At 35.6% G+C, this 22,080-nt stretch overlaps 1 protein-coding gene across 9 annotated transcripts in view; it reads right to left on the bottom strand.

Annotated features, from left to right (window-relative positions):
- The window catches only part of LOC122530976 (SH3 and multiple ankyrin repeat domains protein 3), an 80,274-nt gene that overhangs the window by 21,944 nt on the left and 36,250 nt on the right, over positions 1–22,080 (bottom strand). For all 9 annotated transcript variants that reach the window (XM_043658436.1, XM_043658442.1, XM_043658443.1 and 6 more), the window contains one exon: positions 873–998. In XM_043658436.1, the coding sequence (XP_043514371.1) occupies positions 873–998 (126 nt within the window). The remainder of the gene's footprint in view (positions 1–872; positions 999–22,080) is intronic.

Here is a 22,080-nt window from a genome sequence, read left to right on the forward strand (position 1 = left end):
TAATTTCTGCGGAAAATTTATAAATAAAATGGGATTATGTTTGACAAGAGCAGTGAATAGATGTAACGTATATTCCAAGATAAAAGATTAATAATTAATATTAATGATATTATTATGACTCGTACATAACTTTATATTTATAATTTATAATTAAATATTAGATATTATAATTTTTAATATTTATAAATTTATAAAATTTATTACGCAATTAATTGTTCGTCGTGTACACCTCTGCCGAAGTGTGGTGCACTCGTTCCAGATCGAAATTGGGCGAAACGGTGCAACAACTGTTCGAGATTGCTTTCGTTATTGTTTCGTCGTTTATTTGTTTCGTGCTGCCCCCGCGTGATATCTTTTTTATTTTAGAGCACAAGAGAAAGTCACGTCAGTGGAGCGAGATTCACGGGGATTAACGTTGAATCATGGCAAAGTTACAGCTCTTTTCTTTCCAAAATCGTGGAAGCTTCACTCGACTGTCTGTCAAGGACACGAAGGTAATATCGTGCCTCTCCAATTTGTAATTCTAAAGAGAACGTTTGGTTTGGCTTTCTGGGAAATCGGTAGACACAATGAAACAAGAATGATGAGAATGACAAAAGCAATTTCAACTGAAGAGCCAAAAAATTTCGCAAAAAAAAGTGTACCACTTTGGAGATGACGTCGTAAATATGAACCGAGATCACGTAAATTTACATAATTTTTTCAAGTAAATTTTTCGAGCACACCGCGTTAATAAATATCGAAATACATTCTGGCCAGCGTGGCAGCCTTCTACCACAAGACGGTGTGTTCTTCAAAACAGGCGACACGGTGAAACACGATGTGGACAGGCTGTCGCGAGCAGAAGCAGAAGGTAAAGAAAGGTGTCTTACCTCCAAGTAGCCGACGGGTCCATTGAAGGGATAATCGCCGAGGCGGCGTTCCTCGTCCAAGAATTTCCCGGCTTTTCCATTCACGGGCGGGCAGAACAAGCCGTAATTGAAGCTCTCCTTCAGCTCCTGCAAACCAGCACACCAGCCACCGGATTAATCGAAAACCCATTCCGCCGCGTACAGCGCGGCCCGCCACCCCCGTGTTCAACTGAACACACTATACTATTTTCATGCAACAAGGAACGTAGAAGAAACTCAGTAGAAATTCGAAATCGAATTCGAAACCACTCCCTCGCAAGATTGCGAAACGTTTCCCTCGCCTCCAGTTGATTAACTCGCGGGGGATTTAACTTGCGCTCGCAACTGACTGCGGACCGTAACGAGCGACCGAACCGTACGCAACAATTCGTCGCTTTCTTCTCGAGCTCGTACGATACGACATCGCTGGATGGAGATTATTGAGAAGTAATTAAAATTAAATATTAAACTAGGACTAGATACCCTGTTATATTAATATTTTTATAATTAAATGTTAAATCAGTGAAATGAAGTAACATGGCGGCCTTTTAAACTTTTTCAGGGAAATTTATTCTTTAATTTGATAATCCACGATAGGAAATACTTAAATTGTGTTTATGTATTGTTATTATAATTTATGAATAGAAATATGTGTAAATAAAAATTTTATAAAATAGTATCTTAAATCAAAATGTAGTATATTTAAGAATAAATGATGATTGTAAAAAATTTTACTTTTGAATAATTATTTTTAATATTAATTCGAAAGAGGATTTAATTTAGTAAATTAATTAATTTATTTTAATTGAATTGAGTATTAATTGGTGTACAAACTGCCTGTCAATTTCTAATAGGAATAAGTCGTAAGTAAATTAATTCTTTATTACAGAGTAATACCTAATTTATTATTATTTATTATATTAAATTAATATTATTATAATATATTATTTATTATACATAATAAATATATATAAATCAGGCATTACTAATTTATTTATACCTATATTTATTACCTAACCCCTTGGCTGATTGCGGACCATAACGAGCGACCGAACCGTATACAATAATTCGTCGCTTTCTTTTTGAACTCGTCAATACTCATATAATGTGACTGGATAGAAATTATTGAGAAGCAATAAATATGTTATTTGTTTTGCCTGGGTTATACTTAAATGTACTGAAAACTGAGAAAATATTGCAATTTCGGGACAGAAATTCTTGACGTTAAGAGGTTAAAGTGTGAAACTTCCACTTGTCCTCTGACAGTCGTGAAATTCGTTCTTTTCGAGGATACATTTCCCTCGAAAATTGTACAATTCGTGTACAAAGCGCGTAGAAAGTTTTTTTTTTAATATAATCCACCATGGTCCTGATGATTGAAATTGCTTTCTTTACAACGACCTCTTGAAACTCGGTGTACAATCTTCTCCGTTCCCGCCATTTCGTTGAACTTGGAGTTAAGGTTAGGATCTCTCAGATGTTTGTTGTTTAACTCTAATGCTTTCAACGTACAATGAAATACTAAAGAAAACAATTGTACAGCATTGTGCAACAATCATTGCGAAGAGGAAAACTTCAAAAATTGCATGGCAAGAGGTTAACCACTCGCGCTGGCAACTGATTGCGGACCGTAAAGAGTGACCGAACCGTGTACCAATAATTCGTCGCTTTCTTTTCGAACACGTCGGTTCGAGATTATTGAGAAGTAATAAATTTATTATTTGTTTTGCTTAAATGTGCTCAAAACTCAGAAAAAATACATGCAATTTTGGATCGAAAAAATTCTGAGTTGCATGTCATTGCAACGCAAGAGACTAAACGCTGTTCTTAACGCGACTCTGTTTCGTTCACTTCTCCCGCGCGCGCGACGACAATCTGCCCTAACAATTTCCCGAGACAGATCGATACCTTCGGGACGAACTCGCGAGGAGCAACGCGTGCAACGTCGTTTTCAATGGCTCTCGGCAAAGGGAGAGGGAGGTAATAAACGACGGTGGAGGAATGTTTTCCCATCGTCGTGCAACTCTTTCCATCTCCGCGTGAATGGATATTTTCGTTGGAGAACGAGATACGTCTCGATCGGTTATCTCATCTGCCAGCCAACGGAGAGGAGAATTCCTTTCGCGACGAGACGCAACGAAAGACGAAACGTCGGTCGTTCCACGTCGGCCTCCCTCGCTGAAATAATGCGCCACGATTTCGCCGACGACAGCCACCAGAGCTGTGGAATCCCCCCACTGTTCGTTGAGAATTTCGCCGTCGCATCGTTCATCTATTCGCGTGCCAGCAGATTTTCTTCGCGTACCCCGCCAATCTTTTACCTCGTCTGCGTCTTTACTTTATCACGAGCGTAGGTGCGACGCGTCCGCCATCCTCCTGACGATCGCTGTAATCGTTACAATTCGTTCGTTCCTTTTTCCTCACTAGCGAAGACCGTTGTGGAAATTTTTCAACAAGGGCCCTGAACAAGCGTCGTGCAAGTTTGCTTAAACTAGGTTGGACGTTCTTACTAAATGACGCGCGAAATATTAATATTAATACGAGATCGAGAGCGAGGAATTGAGAGACTAGTCGTCATGAGAAAAGAAAGTTAAACGTTATTCGTCTCTTGGCTGTGAGAAAAGTAATTACAATTTGTTGTTTACTTGAATTAAATTTTTTTCTTTTTTTTTTTTGTGGAAAGTAAGACATATTTGCAAGATTTCAGATTTCGAGACTAGACTTTTGACTTCTACATCAGTTCCTTTTACATCATTTTTTCAAATATTTTCTTGCCGTGATATTGGAGGTTTAGTCTTTTGATTAAATATATTACGAGATTTAGAAACTATAACAATAACTGTTTTTTTTCTTTATTAACGTGTAAAAAATGGTAACAAAAATTGTGCATTTTTAGTAAAATTATTCATAACAATATTATTAATTTATTTATTTCATAATACTGGTTTGTTCGACGTGCAAAGTGCCATTGTGTGTCGTAGCTCCAAGAAATATCTATTATTAAATTCAATTTTCAATTTCTTTTTATTCTTTCCAAATTCGATCTTTCCAAGAAAGAAAGTTTAACAAGAAAATTACGAATGTTCAAGTTTTCTAAGTAATATTAATTGAATTGAACGATAAAATTATTGACTTTTTCAAGGAAAACTTATAAGTTCACAGTAGCTGTACACATTCTTTTCGGACACAATGTAGGTACAAACTTTTAAAAGCGTAGGCCGGTTTAGAGACACTCGAAGTCGATCGTTTTAACGCTGCTCCTTGAGCACAGTGCTGTCTGGCAGAGCAACGAGGGTCAAACTGAATTAAATGGTCCCGTTCAATTCATTGCTGTACGGTAAGCGGAGAATGAATCATCGAACGATGGACTTTGGCAATCAAACACAAAGATATTTATAATCGATGAAGAACCATCGTTCCATTTGAAATCGTACGAATCGTTGCTGTCGCCAAAAGAAAAAAAGAAGAAAAACATAGGAACAGAGAACGAATCGGTAAAATATCGATGTTTTACTATTCGATTACGTTTGATGAAACCAAAATGGCGCGAATACCGGTATGATGCTATCAAAACGACGTTAGGTCGGCAGATGTATTTCGGTATAATGCCGGTAAATAAAATATTAATATATTAGAAAAGGAAAAGGAGACAATGATTAAATGTTTTCANTAAAGCTGCCGACAGTAAATCTGATGACGCTTATACGCGTATCATTTATTATTTCTAATGCTAATTCATCGTTGTATCTCCGTACAATATCAGCCACGATACTCTTACTTAATTTTAAAAGATGACCGATTTCTCCATACGTTTTTCCTTCGTCTCGGTGAAAAATGATTAATTGTCGTACGTCGACAAATCGAAAGAGGAGTTGAAACAACGATTAATCGTAGAATGGAAGAATATTCCGCTAAATTACTTGAAAAATATTACTGGAAATATGCCTAAGCGTCAGCGATATATTATTGAAGTTAAGGGCTACCTAACAAAATATTAACTATCGTTATGTTAACAATTTTCAGGTTCGAATATCGTGGTTCTTCAAATGTCCGAATATTTTTGCCACGCTACATTTCGACATAGTTCAGTTGATTGTTTGATATTAAGAAAAGTATGTGCAATAAATAAATAAAATTTACGTTGCTATAAACCATAATGAATGTTCTATTATATCATTAAAAAATTGATCCAAATTTACTATTATAAACGATCGAAATCCACGACAATATTTTGAATAGCACGATGACCGAATATTAATAAGAAATGAAAAATGCGTTTTCGTCGGTAAAGCGATATATTTCGGTATTTTTACCGTTGTGGACGTCAAATACTGATAAAATACGTGTGAAAATACCGGTATGACCGTATTATACCGGTATTAAAACCGATTTCCCAAACAGCAGTTATATTACGATAATATCGGAGCAAATACCGGTATAATACCTAAACCTCGCAATATTTCGGTTCCAGTCTCTCTGTATAATACCTAAACCACAAAATATTTCGGTCTCCAGTCTCTGCGTAGGAAAATGCGAGAGAACTTAACGAGATCAACAAACTGGAGATCCCTCGATTTCCAGTCAGCCGAAGGCGAATCCCTCGGACGCTGGAGCTTGTACAACTTGTCGGAAATGTTTCGACGGTGCCGGAAAGTCGCCGCCGGCGCGAAAAACGGCCACGAAGAGGCGAAACACGTGCCGGGCGTGCATAGGTGCACGCAGAGACGCGGAGGACTGGTGCATTATCAGCGTGTCGTGCCGTTTACCGTACAAAAACCGTGCGGCTCGGTTGGAAGGGGCGAAAGACGACAGAGAACGAGAAGAGAGAGAGAAAGAGAGAGAGAGAGTGAGTGATCTACCCAACAATCACCGGCAACAATAGCCAAGAGTGGAACACGTGCCAAATTAAAGGCCTCGAACCAAAGATGTACCGAGCGCGTCTGGGTCTCCAGTTTAAAACCTCTCTGTGATGCACAGATGGGGAAGAAGAAGGGGGGAGGAAAAGGAAAAAAGCCATGGAAAAGGAAGGAAAAGCCTGTGGCCGAGCCACAGAGATCCAAACGGACAAAAGCGAGCCCTCTCTCTCCCAGTCACTCCAGCTTATGCTCCTCCATCGCGCGGTTTTTACGCTCTCTGTACACCAATTTGTACACGGGTCTGATCCTGACAAAGCGGCCTCTTTCTCTCTCTCTCTCTCTCTCTCTCTCTCTCCCTAATCCCTCGGATCGTTCTTCGTCCGTGACTTGGTTCACAGTTCGCCGTGAGTTTCTTTGAATTCGCGTTTTGTTTCATTGAATTCTCGCCGAGAGTAGAACGAGAACAGAGAGACGGATTGGAGCGGACTTAACGAGTGACCCGGTTAACGAGCGCCCGCGCGAGGAAGGCTTCCTTCGGTGAAACGCGTGAAACGGTTGTTTGGAGGATCATCGGCGAAGCCCGCGAGAGAGAAAGAGGGAAATGACTCGGCGATTTCATCGCTCGGGTATTTAACGGGAGAGATTCCCGTCGAGTATCGTGGGCAACTTGCCAGGCGCGTGAATTATCGAGTCGGGGGGCGAAGCTACCTGTGCTTCGTGGCGATAATCGAACGCCAAATGCGTGTTTTGCTGCCACGGACGCTCGTTCGAAGAGTAGAAAGAGGGCGGGCGTTCTTTAATTTTCGGTTTCTCGTGCGAGAAATTCTCTTCGACCACGAAGAACGAAACAATTTCCCGAGCGAGAGAAACGCTCGGAGAGGCTCTTTTTTTTTTGCAGAGTGGAGCAAGCACGAAGAATGAAAGGCAAATGTTGATTTTGCCCGGGACGTTTAACGACTAAGCGCCTAAATCTTCGTGCTCGGCTCGTTCTCCTGGGAGAATGTTTCTTCCGGAAACCGGGATCACTTGGCCCGGTTCTTATCACTCGATCGACTGCGAGCAGACGTTTCCATCCACGAGCACGTCGGATGCAAATTTTTACTCGTGGCAATTCGCGTTGGCGGATTATCCAGAATAATTTTAATTGGCTCACTGTATATTATGTAAATATATATATATATATATACTAATTGTAAACTGTTGTATAATAAAATAATTGTATAAATATATATACTATTGTAAACTATTGTATAACAAAATAATTGCATAAATATATATACTATTGTAAACTATTGTATAATAAAATAATTGCATAAATATATATACTACTGTAAACTATTGTATACTAGTGTATGTAAATATCTAATGACGATGGAATTTTTGAAAAAGTGATATGAAAATGACTTTATTACGCGATACAAAATTATATTTATATTTATATTTATATTCATATTTATATTTATAATTTATATTTTTATTTATAGTTATAATTTATATTTATATTTATATTTATATTTATAATTTATATTTTTATTTATATTTATAATTTATATTCATATTTATATTTATATTTATATTTATAATTTATATTTTTATTTATATTTATAATTTATATTTATATTTATATTTATATTTATAATTTATATTTTTATTTATATTTATAATTTATATTTATATTTATACTTATATTTATATTTATATTTATAATTTATATTTTTATTTATATTTATATTTATATTTATAATTTATATTTTTATTTATATTTATAATTTATATTTATAATTTATATTTTTATTTATATTTATAATTTATATTTATATTTATATTTATATTTATATTTATATTTATATTTATAATTTATATTTTTATTTATATTTATATTTTACATTTATATTTATATTAGAGATACCCGTAAGTAATGTCGCTCTCTTCAAATTTCCTAAACACTGCCATCTAGTGGCAATAATTTAACTTAACATAACCTATATTCTACATTCTAACGTAACATAACCCTATATTCTAGATTCTAACGTAACATAACCTATATTCTAGTTGAATATATTAAATATTAATTATATTACATATTAAATATATAATTAGTTAAATATAATTGACATTTACTGTGCCCATTGTTAAATTATACCGCAGATCAAAAACTGTATCAACTCTTTAATAAAATAAAATTTTGTACAGTATCGGGAAAACGACATATGCGATATTTATATTTGTAATTATATTTAGAAACGATAACGAAGAAATGAACGAAAGAAACGTCGGACTTATCAGCTTGTAAATGTACGATAATGCACAATTGGAATCACCTTTTCTTTGTTTCTTTTTTTCTTTTCTCAAAATTCAAAATTCCTCGTCGTGCGTCGACAAGGTGAATGAAAATACGTGAACACGCATCGCTTGCCAAGTTGGCTTTATAAATCGTTCGAAATCCACCGGTGGGCTCCGGCTAAATCCACCCTCGTTTAAACCACTCGCTACGCTCTCTCTTCCCGTCCATCTTTCCTCCCTTAGAGCTCTAGAGCCGCTCTACTTTATCATTCGAGCGACGTGAATTAAGGGTGCGCGCCGCGGCGAAGAAACGAAATCGTCGACATCGCGATTGAAATTGAAATTACGAGCTCCTCCTCCGTGGGCAAAAATGTGTGGGACATGTAACAACGATTAAACTGTTCTGGAAAGGTCAAAGAGGGTTATTTTCGTAACATACAGATTATTCTCGATTAAAAGTAACGATATTACTATATATTACGTTGATTAGATTATGAATTTTTGGCACAATGTCTTTGTAAATACATACGTATAATAATGATTAAACTAATGATTGAATTAATAATGATTCAATTCCATCGACTGAAGATTTTGTGGGAAAAAAAGTAGAAGCTACTTTCGTAGCACAAATTCTTCCCAATCGAAAGTAATTTACGCCGATTAGGATACCGATAAAATGCCGATAAAATAAAATATTTTTTGGTTACTATTTGATGAAACCGAAATGGTGCGAATACCGATATGATACTACCAAAACGATGTTAGGTCGGTAGATGTATTTCGGTATAATGCCGGTAAATAAAATATGAATATATTAGAAAAGGAAAAGGAGACAATGATTAAATGTTTTCATAAAGCTGCCGATAGTAAATCTGATGACGCTTATACGCGTATCCTTTATTATTTCTAATGCTAATTCATCGTTGTATCTCTGTATAATATCAGCCACGATACTCTTACTTAATTTTAAAAAATGACCGATTTCTCTATACGTTTTTCCTTTGTCTCGGTGAAAAATGACTAATTGTCGTACGTCGACAAATCGAAGGAGGAGTTGAAACAACGATTAATCGTAGAATGGAAGAATATTCCGCTAAATTACTTGAAAAAAATTACTGGAAATATGCCTAAGCGTTTGCGATATATTATTGAAGTTAAGGGCTACCTAACAAAATATTAACTATCGTTATGTTAACAATTTTCAGGTTCGAATATCGTGGTTCTTCAAATGTCCGAATATTTTTGCCACGCTACATTTCGACATAGTTCAGTTTACTGTTTGATATTAAGAAAAGTATGTGCAACAAATAAATAAAATTTACGTTGCTATAAACTATAATGAATGTTCTATCATATCATTAAAAAATTAATCCAAATTTACTATTATAAACAATCGAAATCCACAACAATATTTTGAATACCACGATGTATTATTATTAAGATAAGTAAGTATTAAGATTATTAAGTAATATTAATAAGAGTCGCTGTACGTAGAAAATGAAAAATGTGTTTTCGTAGGTAAAGTGGTACCGTATCGGTATATATTTCGGTATTTTTACCACTTTGGATATCAAATATCGATAAGACACGAGTGAAAATACCGGTATGACCGATTTCCCAAACAGCGGTTATATTACGATGACATGGGAGCAAACACCGATATAATACCTAAACCTCACAATATTTCGGTTTCAGTCTCTGGGTATAATACCTAAACCTCGAAATATTTCGGTTTTCAGTCTCTGGATTAGACTGTGAGCACCTCGCGCAATATTTTCAATAGTTTTAGTTACATTCTAATAATTGTATAATAAAATGTAAATAATTACATACGTATAACAATGACTAATGATCTAATAATTGTATAATAAATGTAAATAATTATATACGTATAACAATGATTAAATTAATAATAATTCAATTTCGTCGACTGAAGATTTTGCAAAAGAAAAAAAGAAAAACAAAAAAAAAAAAAAGAAAGAAAGAAACTACTTTCGTAGCACAAATTGTTCTCAATCAAACTGATTAGACTGTGAGCACTTAGCGCAATACTTTCAATAGTTTTAGTTGTTATACTCCAATATAATTGCGTTGCAGAAATATTGCCTGCTGCAGTTATCGCGCTTCGTAAAAAAGTCTCAAGAATCGGTAGACGTCGATTAATCGCGATCGCCGAAGCGATTGGCGAACGACGAAACGAAAAGGGCGGAAGAAAGTGGAAGGGACCGGTCGAAAGACAATATTATCTTTCTATCATGCAACTCTCTCCTCCTACTCTGTCCTCGCTACTCGATCGTTCGGCAAAAGATCGGTAAAAGATCGGCAAAATATCGGCAAAATATCGGCAAAAGATCGGCAAAAAATCGGCAAAAAATCGGCAAAAGATCGGCGTTGGACCAGGTAGCGGTACGCGGCGATAATTTATCTTGCGTGGTTACTCAATGAAGCGATTGCATCATTTCTCTCTCTCTCTCTCTCTCTCTCTCTCTCTCTCTCGCGAATATCAACGGGAATCACACGCAGCGACGCGCAGAAGATCGTGGTCTCCTACGTCTTTGGAGTGAAAGTCGGTCTCCGGCCAGTTTTACTCCTTTTTTTTCTTCTCACTCACTCTCTCTCTCTCTCTCTCTCTCTCCTCTCTGCGTCCTCTCTTCTTCCCCGGCCACTGCTGTCCCTCCTTTCGTCTCCACTACGAGCCGTCGCAACGGCTTTCAACCCCTATTTTCAGCCAGATTTCGTCTCTCGTTCGCGGACGAATCCTCGGCCAATTTGGGAAATTTGGTAAACCTGATCGAACTGGAAGGCGATCACGCAGTAATAGTGGAAAGAACGCGTCATTTTCTGGCCGGGATTAGGGAAATGGACGGCTAGAGCAGACTACATTTGCATCCAAGCGGGGCGAGAGAGACGCGTCCCGTCCCTACGTCCTTGGTTTATTATTTCGCCGCTGGAGAGCCAACGGTTGGAATATTCGAGGAGAATGTTCTCTCTTGAAGAATAAGAATAAGAATAAGAATAAGAAGAAGAAGAAGAGAGCTAGCTCTCGACTTCCCTCGGGGCCATCCGAGCGAGGAACAACGAACTGCCGACAATGTCGCCCGCAATTACGAGAGGGAAACGGGCGATTCTGGATGACTGGTCGCGAGTGAGAGCACCTCGAACGATTTTCCATGGTCCAAAGAGAGAGAGAGAGAGAGAGAGAGAGAGAGTGCGTGTACGCACTCGTGTATAGGTATATAAATTCCGAAAGCAAGAAGCTCGTGTGTGAGGGGGGAGGGGAGGGAACGCGTTAAACTGCCAGGGCCTTTTGTACGGCCCTGTATGGGAGAATAATGGTCGAACCGTGTCTCAATCGTGCTTTATGGGATGTAATTGCGGTGTGGGCAAGGGGCCTTGCCGATGTTAAGCTCGGGCAGCAACTCCGTTGTGCCTACGCGGCGGCGCAACAGCGCCAGATAGAACCGCGTTACGGTTTTAACCTTCGAAACGAGTTTTTCGCAACTGGCGAACTTCGTCTAAGCAACGTCGACCCTGTTTTTTTTTCGCTTCCTCGCGAGAGGGCGGGGGAGGGGATTCTTCTTTTCTCCGTTAGCTTCAAGTTTCGTGGAAAATGGAGGAGAAGGTCGTCAACCTCGAGGACACGACGCGTGTATTTTTACCCGAAATCGTCGCGCCGGCACGTTTAATTAGCAATCACCGAGCGACACCCTACAAATTGTCAGGACGAACGCAAGCGAATTTCGCCGTGGTTTGGGTTAGGTTTGCCGGCGAACGCCAGCTCTGGTGGTCCAGAACGAATCTCTAAACACGGATCGAGCGATAATGGACGCTCGGTTTCCCACGAGCGTTCTTCCTCGTTCTTTTTCTTTTTTTTTTTTTTTTCATTTGCGATTTTTACGAAAAGGGACTTGTGCAAACTCGATAGGATCAGACGAGAGGATCCTTTCAGTCGCGATTTAGTTGCGTTTCAGTCGATGAATAATCTCGGTGATTTTTACGAAAGGGATACACATTTTGAAATGACGAATAAAGTTTCAGAGCAGGATCTGGATGTTTCGACAAACTGTCCAAACAACATTATTTTTTAAATTAACATTTCAAAATTACTTTAGAAATAATCTATTTGTGAAATAACGAAGTTTATTTATATTTGACGAAATGACTTATTTATTTATGTACACATAAATATATATATATATATTTATATTTATATATATTTTAACAATAATTTATTTATATTTATATATATTTTCATAATAATTTGTTTATATTTATATATATTTTCATAATAATTTGTTTACATTTATTCTATTTATATTTATATATATTTTCATAATAATTTGTTTATATTTATTCTATTTATATTTATATATATTTTTTCATAATAATTGGTTTATATTTATTCTATTTATATTTATATATATTTTCATAATAATTTGTTTATATTTATTCTATTTATATTTATATATATTTTGTATTTATATTTATATACATTTTAATAAAAATTTGTTTATATTTATATATATTTTAATAATTTATTTATATTTATATATATTTTAATAATTTATTTATATTTATATATATTTTAATAATAATTTGTTTATATTTATATATATTTTGATAATAATTTATTTATATTTATTTTATTTATATTTACATATATTTTAATAACAATTTATTTATATTTATATATATTTTAATAATAATTTATTTATATTTACATATATTTTAATAACAATTTGTTTATATTTATATATATTTTGATAATAATTTATTTATATTTATTTTATTTTAATAATAATTAATTTATATTTACATATGTTTTAATAATAATTTATTTATATTTACATATGTTTTAATAATAATTTATTTATATTTATTTTATTCATATTTATATTTAATGAAATTTATTTATTATCATTAAGTATTTCAGATAAAAAGTGGATTAATTTATTTCCAGTTGAACGATTTATTCTTTACTTCGTGGAATAAATTGCCATAATTGTTCTTTATTTGTTATTTGATTTTGACAGAAAGCAACTGGTTCCCTCAAGGTACAACGCGTCCAACGTATTTATATTTACTATTTCTTATTCCGCGACCACGGCATTCAGTTACCACGCTTATCTATCGGACACAAATTGAACTGAATGTCGCTCGATGTTTTGATCACGACAGAAGAAATTTAGATTATATATTTGTAAAATATAATACTGTCTTTATTGTCAGCAGAGTGATTATTCTCAATTGCTTTAGCTACTTTAACAGATGTATCCGAATGTTCGTTCGTTCAACGAAAAACAAATGTTTGAGAAACGAGTCCTATTAAAAGCTAATCGTAAGACAAATTTCTACCATAGCTACACACACACTAATAAATCATTTTGATTCTCACGTTAATTTCCCTTGATTATCCCCCTTTTTTTCATTCGAGTATCTCGTTTTCATTGAACGTTATTTCAGAAACAAACTTTCAATCGTCGAGCAAAGATTATTTTCTCAAACGATCAGTTTCTTCAATTGTTATTTGTCATTTAGCCTCGAAGTTCCTTCAACTGAACAAACGAGCCACGTACCATTTAATTTATTGAAATCCATTATATGCCGAGTACTAAGGAACGTTTCGTTTTGTTGTTTCAAAAATTTAGAAACGGGGAGAAAAGAATCGGCGTGGATCGGCGGTCGAAAAAAAAAAAAAAAAAAAAAAAAAAAAAACGTGGACTACGCCTTGGCTTGGAGTTACGAAATCGAAGAGTTCCATAAAACGCGACGTGGAATCGGAACGAGAAACGAAAACGTAACGTAAGGGACGTTGGGGACGCGACGATTGTCCGGAGAACGTGGGGCCACCAGGATCGAGTGCAGTCGAGAGAGAAAGAGAGAAAGATGAGCGCACAATCGAAGCGATCCCGGCGTTAAAGGAGAAATACAAGCCATAAACTCTCTTCGATGAACGCGACGAGGGAGGAACGGTACGAAATCCAATTGTCGAAAAAAACAGTGAAGAGAAGAGGGAAGACATTCGCGTCGCACACGTGTGTTGCCATTTATCTCACAGATCTTAAGATTTTAAGTATTTGCTGTTCTCTATTGTTGCTAACTAAATAGACGCGTCGGAATTCTAGACAAAGTATATTGCGCAATATTACGTGAAGAGCAGTCACAATCTAATCAGTATAAGTTATTTTTGATTAAGAATTTGTGCTACGAAAATATCTTTCTTTTTATTTTTTTTTTTCTTTTTGACGAAACCTTCAGTCGACAGAACTGAGTCATTGTTAATTTAATCGTTAGTTCAATCATTATTATAGATATGTACTAACAATTGTTAGAACATAACAACGATTTATTATTAGAATATAATTGACAAATTATTAAAATAATTATATTACAATATAATATTAGAATATTATATATATATATATATATATATTAGAATGTAATTAATAAATTATTAAAATAATTACATTATAATATATTAGAATAATATATATAAAATATATATATATATAAGATTATAATTAATAAATTATTATATTATAATATAATATTAGATAATATATATAATATATAATATATAGTGGAAATATATATATAATATATATATATATAATTAATAAATTATTATATTATAATATAATATGAGATAATATATATAATATAAATATATAGTGGAAATATATATATATAATATATATAATTAATAAATTATTAAAATAATTATATTATAATACAATATTAGAATAATATATATATAATTATATTATAATACAATATTAGAATAATATGTATATATATATTAGATTATAATTATTTTATTAGAATACAAAACTATTGAAAATATTACGTGAACAGCTCTATAATCCAGTCAGCGTAAGTTATTTTTGATTAAGAACAGTCTGTGCTATGAAAAAATAACCCTCTTTTTTTCTGACAAAATTTTCAGTTCAACAAAATAGTTTAGCTATTATCATATGATCACCAGACACAATTACTAGATTATGACAACTAAAACTACCGTATATAAAATATTGTCGAAATAACTATTAAATGCAATTCAAATTATTCGAAATAACAACTAAACTGTTCCATCGAATCGATAGTTTCGATATTAAAGGATATTCGCATGATACAAGTAGCTTTTAATCATTCGACTTCTGAGGCTTTCATACATTTGACAAATATAGGAATCTTAATCGCCGTTCGCGAATTATTCCATGTTTCATGATTTACTCGTTTCTTGATACAAATGGATTGAACATTTCAGTTCTTCTTCTCGGAGGTGGCATCAAAAATACTTTTTCCTAATAAATATTGGTTTCCAATTTATAAAAAATTTATCAAAAAAAAAAAAATTTCGAACCACTGCCACGAACTTCCAAACGTCTCGATATCACACTTCCGAGAGAGATTCAGAAATTCCAACGATCGATTTATCTTGCTCCTCCTAGTGAAACGCGTGTCGGTTATCGGAACGCTTGATCAAAACAATTTGTGACGATCGGACGCTCGTATCTACGGAACATCTCACCCGAAATGAAGCTCGCGTTCGATAAGATACGATCGCTCGACCTCGTCAATCAACAACAACTCGAGCAAGAATGCTCGCTCTCTGTAAATTTACAAAACGATAAATTTCTGAATTTTCTCGTAGGCTCGCGCGCGTGGTACGAAAATTGTCCACGGCGTTTCGTTTCTTCGTCGAGTTGCAGCATCGGTTGCGTCACCGTCACCGCAAACGTGGAAATGTTTTATTCAAAACCACGTGCTGCTGCACAAGCCACCACGAGACAGCCGACTGTCGTCGATTTTTCAGAAATCCTCTGACGCGATTGCCTGTCGCAACGCGACAAACAAACTTCGACAAATTTCTGTAAACAGAAGCGTTCCGACCCGACGTTTGCATCATCACTAAAATAATTATATATATATTATATAATATTTTAATAGTTCCTATAATAAGGATATGTATATATTATATAAAATAATTATATATATATTATATAATATTTTAATAGTTCCTATAATAAGGATATGTATATATTATATAAAATAATTATATATATATTATATAAAATAATTATATATATATATTATATAATATTTTAATAGTTCCTATAATAAGGATATGTATATATTATATAAAATAATTATATATATATATTATATATAATAATTATTTATAATTATATATAAAATTAATAGAAAATTTTATTTCTATAATATGAATTCAAATCATATGCTTTATCAAGTTCATTAATTATTTTTTATTTTTTATTATTAAATCAGTTAAATTACTAATTATAAATAAAAAAAAATAATAACTATAATATATAATAGTAAATATTCGGACATTTTTATTTAGGGGAGAAGAAGCGATGACGTCGATCTGAGAACTGGTTACGAATCGAGCGGTCGATCGAGGTGTAATTCGTTCCACGGAGGGATTATAATCGTAAAACGAGTCAACAGTTCCTTTCGTCATTTCCTTTACTCTGTTCGTGGCCGTCGGTGAGGCTAGTTTTATGAACTACCCTTAGTTCTGACCTTCATGAGCAAACAAACGTCGGTGTTGGATCTTAACAACCGATTTCCTTTCCTACGATCTTTTTGCCAAGCCACAGCTTCTGTTTTATACCACCTTCCAGTCTGCAACTGCGGGCTTGTACAAGCATTCGCCGCAAAAATGGTCAAAAAATGACCAATTATTCATAATTATTTCGTTGTTACATTGGGTATTTTGCGGACGTGAAACAGTGTGTTTCTAGAAATTCAAATGATTTTTCGTAATGCTTGCATCACTGTATCGTAAAGTTTTCTATATTTGTTTTAGTTTAACAACTCTGATGGAAATTTTACGTTTTAACCGCCGGTCGTTGTAATGTTAATCTCTTGCGCTGGATTGGCGAGAATTTTTCGTCCCCAAAATTGCAATATTCTCTCAGTTTTAAGTATACTTAAGTAAAACAAAATGGGCGAAATAAATAATAAATTTATTACTTCTCAATAATTTCTATCCAGTGATATCATACCGACAAGTTCAAAAGAGAAAGAAAGCGACGAATTATTTTGTACGGTTCGGTCACTCGTTATGGTCCGCAATCGGTTGCCAGCGCAAGCGGTTAAAATTTAATATAAACTAATATAATTTTGTTTAGTTCAATATAAGCTAATGTAATTGTGTAAAGAAAATAATGCAAAACAAATAATAAATTTATTCCTTTTCAATAATTTCTATCCAGTGACATCGTATCGATGAGTTTAAAAAGAAAGCGACAAATTATTTTGTACGGTTCGGTCACTCGTTATGGTCCGCAATCGGTTGCCAGCGCAAGCGGTTAAAATTTAATATAAACTAATATAATTTTGTTTAGTTCAATATAAGCTAATGTAATTGTGTAAAGAAAATAATGCAAAACAAATAATAAATTTATTCCTTTTCAATAATTTCTATCCAGTGATATCGTACCGACGAGTTTAAAAAGAAAGCGACAAATTATTTTGTACGGTTCGGTCACTCGTTATGGTCCGCAATCGGTTGTCAGCGCAAGCGGTTAAAATTTAATAAAAACTAATATAATTTTGTTTAGTTTAATATAAGCTAATGTAATTGTGTAAAGAAAATAATGCAAAACAAATAATAAATTTATTACTTCTTAATAATTTCTATCCAGTATCATACCGACGAGTTTAAAAAGCAAAAGAAAGCGATGATTTATTTTGTACGGTTCGGTCACTCGTTATGGTCCGCAATCAGCACAAATGGCTAATGGCTGACGCTCGCTGTGTATCACCAGTGACTACAGTCACAATCCATATAATTATAATTAAATATAATTATAATAAAAGAAACCAAAGAATAATTTTCAAATAACACGTGTTTGTGAAAGTTTGTTTTTGTTTTATATCGCTCGGTCTTTCAGTGATCATCCTATAGATGCTTCAGAGTTACGGATAGCTCCATTTTCCATTAATTTTGTATCATCTTCCGGAAATCTACGTCAGACGTACGTTGCATATCATGCAGGACACTTACGAACCATCTTGCGTCTTTCGTCTACCGGAGAAATTTGTCATTAAATCATCGATCATCCGCACGAACAGCGAGAGAGGACAAACGAAAAGTAAAGCGTGGAAAAACGGGGCACGCTGAGATGCTGAGGAACGTAGTGGCTTGCGCCGAGTGGCCGAAGGGGAACTCTTTCTTTCTCTCTCGCTCTTTCTCCTCTTTCTCTGCGTCGTCGCCAGGACTTTAGAATGCAAATTGAACGCTACGAATCCTCGCCGCTGGTACCTTGGGGACAGAATCTGCTTAGGTGGCTATGGACAGTCGACCAGGCCTCTCTCGCGTGTATGTACCTACGCTCTCGCAACTGTGTCTCGCATCTAGACGGTTATACACCGTCCCCTGTTCGGCTCGCAGTGGCGTAACCGTACCTGCTGAATCTCTCGAGCAAAAAGAGGCGAGAACAAGTCGACGAGAACGAGGAGGAACGAAAAGGGGCTACGTGTCGACGACGATCTTTTATATAAATTATAAAGGAGAGCAGAAATGATGTTTCCTAGAGCCCACTGTTTGATTACTCGCATTTGATTCGCACGAGAAGGATTTAAAAATGATAAATTTGTTCAAGATTCCGATTTATCCATAATTTTCGCAAATATTCGAAAAAATGTGTAACGTTTACTTGAAAAAATACGTCTTTTAATGTAAAAAAGTTTTTAATTTTTAAAATACGTTTGTTAAAATTACAAATTTTTGAAAACGTATTTTAAAAATTTGCAATTTTAATATATTGTTTTTTAATATATTGTTCTTTTCGCAAAATGGTATGCACCAAAAGAAAAAAAGAAAAAAAAAAAATACTAATTTCATCAATTTACGCGAGAACTGTACCTTCGGCAATCTCCGAGATACCTGGCAAAATATTTACACATTGAACCTCCAACTTTGAGCTTTCACCCTTTCAACGTCGAATAAAAAAGAAAATACGCGTGAAATATTTTTTCCGAAAAAACTACCTGAAGAATCAGCGATTGATACTTCGGCGAGGGTTGCATACTCTCAACTGTATGTTGAATCCTAAACACAGGGATGAGCGAAATACCATCGTAATTGAATAAAATTTTTGTAATTTTAACATCAAGAAAATTTCGCGAGATTGGCGAAGAATGGCGCAAATTTCTTTTCGAAATTCACGTTTGCCAATCGCTCGAATCCCACGTCCATCGTTTTACGACCATCTGCTGCTCGCGAGACGCGCGAAAAAAATCACACGGTTCGCCACCGATCGCCTCGGGCGATCGCGATCACGATCGGCGACAATTCAACGCGAATGAAGTGACCCGGATTCAAAGTTACGCCACTGTTGGAAGGCGAGTTGGTACGATACGCGTACACGAGCGCGATCGCGAGGTATAAATGGAAATCTGTATTTATGCGAGGCTCGTGTGTGTGTGTTGTGTGTTGTGCGGCTTGGCCCCGGCCAAGTCCAGTCCCGGGTCACACGATAATGACCTTATTACAGGAATTATGGGTTTCCGCGGCAGCGGGGTAATCCGGCTTCGGAAACGGCCGCCGTCCACCCGGCCCGCCGCTTCACTTTTGCCTCCGAGAGTCTCTCTGGCCATCCTCCGCCACTCTCGTTCCGGTTTACGCATTCGTCCCGCATTCGGCCGCGCTTTTCTCCCCGATTCTGCCGCGAGATCCGCTGTCGTTCATGCCGATCAACGCCGATCCGAGAGACGAGAAACCTTGCGGCGAGCGACAAAGTTCATGCGTTTGTGCAGTTAGGCAGTATTCATTCAACCTCGTGGCCGCGTGGCCGTTGACCCAGAACTGAATAAAAGCGAAAAAGTTGCTCATCACAGTGGCGATCTTATGCCAAGATACTCTCGCAATTACGAGTAATCTTCTGAGATTAAATTTCACCACACTTGAACATCGTAGAAAAATAGCTGACTTGTGGTCTTTGTCAATGGGGGATGTTCAATGGTCTGATCTCGTGCTCGAATATCATTGAAATGTTTCATCCAGATCGCTACTGTCACCGTGAATTGCTTCACTATGATTATTTCGACGTTTTCCATTTGAAAAACCCATTTGACGGGGAATCAAAGGACGTCGAATTAAAAGCTGAAGCGTTTAACACGAGCAAGAGGGAGTGTCCATTCTTCCAGGAAGATCGATGATCGACGGTGCCGATCGAGGATCGTTTAGGCTCCGTATCAGTTCTTAAGCTGGTCTCCGGTTTTTCCCTGCCCAGAGACAGGTTATTAGAACTGGTTCCGCCTTTGTCGTCCGGTTTTCGAGACTCGTGGTCGCTCCCGTTTACTCCTCCTCGTTCGGCTTAGAAGAAGAAGAAGAAAAAAAAAAAGAAAAAACAAGCGCAAGATTTCCTTAATCGCGCAAAAAACCATCGAGAGATCGAGGTAAGGTGCGAAGCAACCTTGCTGAATTGAGACGTTCTTCTTTTCACTTATCGTTCCGTCGCTCTTCGCCGCGATTAACCACGTTGCGCTGGCAACTGATTGCGGACCATAACGAGCGACCGAACCGTACAAAAATAATTCGTCGCATTCGTTTTCTTTAAATTAATTCCAATTAATTCTTTATTACAGTAATTCTAATTAATTCTTTATTACAGTAATACCTAATTTATTATTATTTATTATAATATTATTATATTATTATATTATTTATTATTAAATTAATATTATTATGTTTTATTATGTATAACGAATATATATAAATCAGGTATTAATAATTTATACCTATATTTATTATCTAACCCCAAAAAGTTAACCACTTGCGCTGGCAACTGCTTCGCGGGCCATAACGAGTGACCGAACCGTACACAATAATTTGTCGCTTTCTTTTTCTTTTGAATTCGTCGGTATAATATCACTGGATAGAAATTATTAAGAAGTAGTAAATTAATTCTTTATTACAGTAATACCTTATTTATTATTATTTATTATAATATTATTATATTATTTATTATTAAATTAATATTATTATGTTTTATTGTGTATAACAAATATATATAAATCAGGTATTACTAATTTATACCTATATTTATTATCTAACCCCAAAAAGTTAACCACTTGCGCCGGCAACTGATTGCGGACCATAACGAGCGACCGAATCGTACAAAAATAATTCGTCGGTACGATGCCGCTGAATAGAAATTATTAAGAAGTAATAAATTTATTATTACTTTTTGCCTTTCTTTACGCAGTTACATTAGTTTATATTAAACTAAACACAACTGCATTAGTTTATATTAACTTTCAATCACTTGCGCTGGCAACTGATTGCGGACCATAACGAGCGACCGAATCGTACAAAAATAATTCGTTGGTAACGATATCGCTGGATAGAAATTATTGAGAAGCAATACGATTTATGAACTGAGAAAGTATTGCAACTTTGGGAATTTTAGGAATTTTGAAACTGAGAAAGTATCGCAATTTTGGGACAAAATGTTCTCGACGCGCGAGAGGTTAATTTTAAACCTTATTTCTTTCGTCCATTTCGATGCCGAGGAATTCAGATCACGTCACATCCAGGTGTATTTCACATCCAGTTTTCAGACAGTTTTCATTCGTCGAACGAGTAGAGAAAGTTGGCGGGAAAAACCGCGGAAAAAACCGACGAGGTAACCGACGAAGAAACTAGCAGTGGAGGGAGGAGTAGGTGGTTTTCGTGCGGCCAGCCGCATGGAAAAAGGCTCGAGTGGCACTTTTTTCTAAAAGTCCACTCGTCGATTTAGTGACTCGCGACACCTCGAGCACGTAGCCGTGTTTTCGCGCATCTTCGACCCGTTTCCCGCTTCGAAAATTTACCCGACCAACGACTAACGACAAATTCGCCACCTCTCCCAACCCTCCGCCGCCAACCGGGATGAATTTGTGTTTACTCCCGTTGTCGGTCCAAGAAGATCCAATAATCCAACGATTTCCTCGTCGGGACCAGTCGTTCAGTCAGATGACTGAAAATCAACTGACAAAATGTTTTCGAATCGACTGGCAATATCCGGCAATTTAGA

This window comes from Frieseomelitta varia, unplaced genomic scaffold (genome assembly GCF_011392965.1).
Source record: "Frieseomelitta varia isolate USP_RPSP 00005682 unplaced genomic scaffold, Fvar_1.2 scaffold_370, whole genome shotgun sequence".
Taxonomy (NCBI): Eukaryota; Metazoa; Arthropoda; class Insecta; order Hymenoptera; family Apidae; genus Frieseomelitta; species Frieseomelitta varia.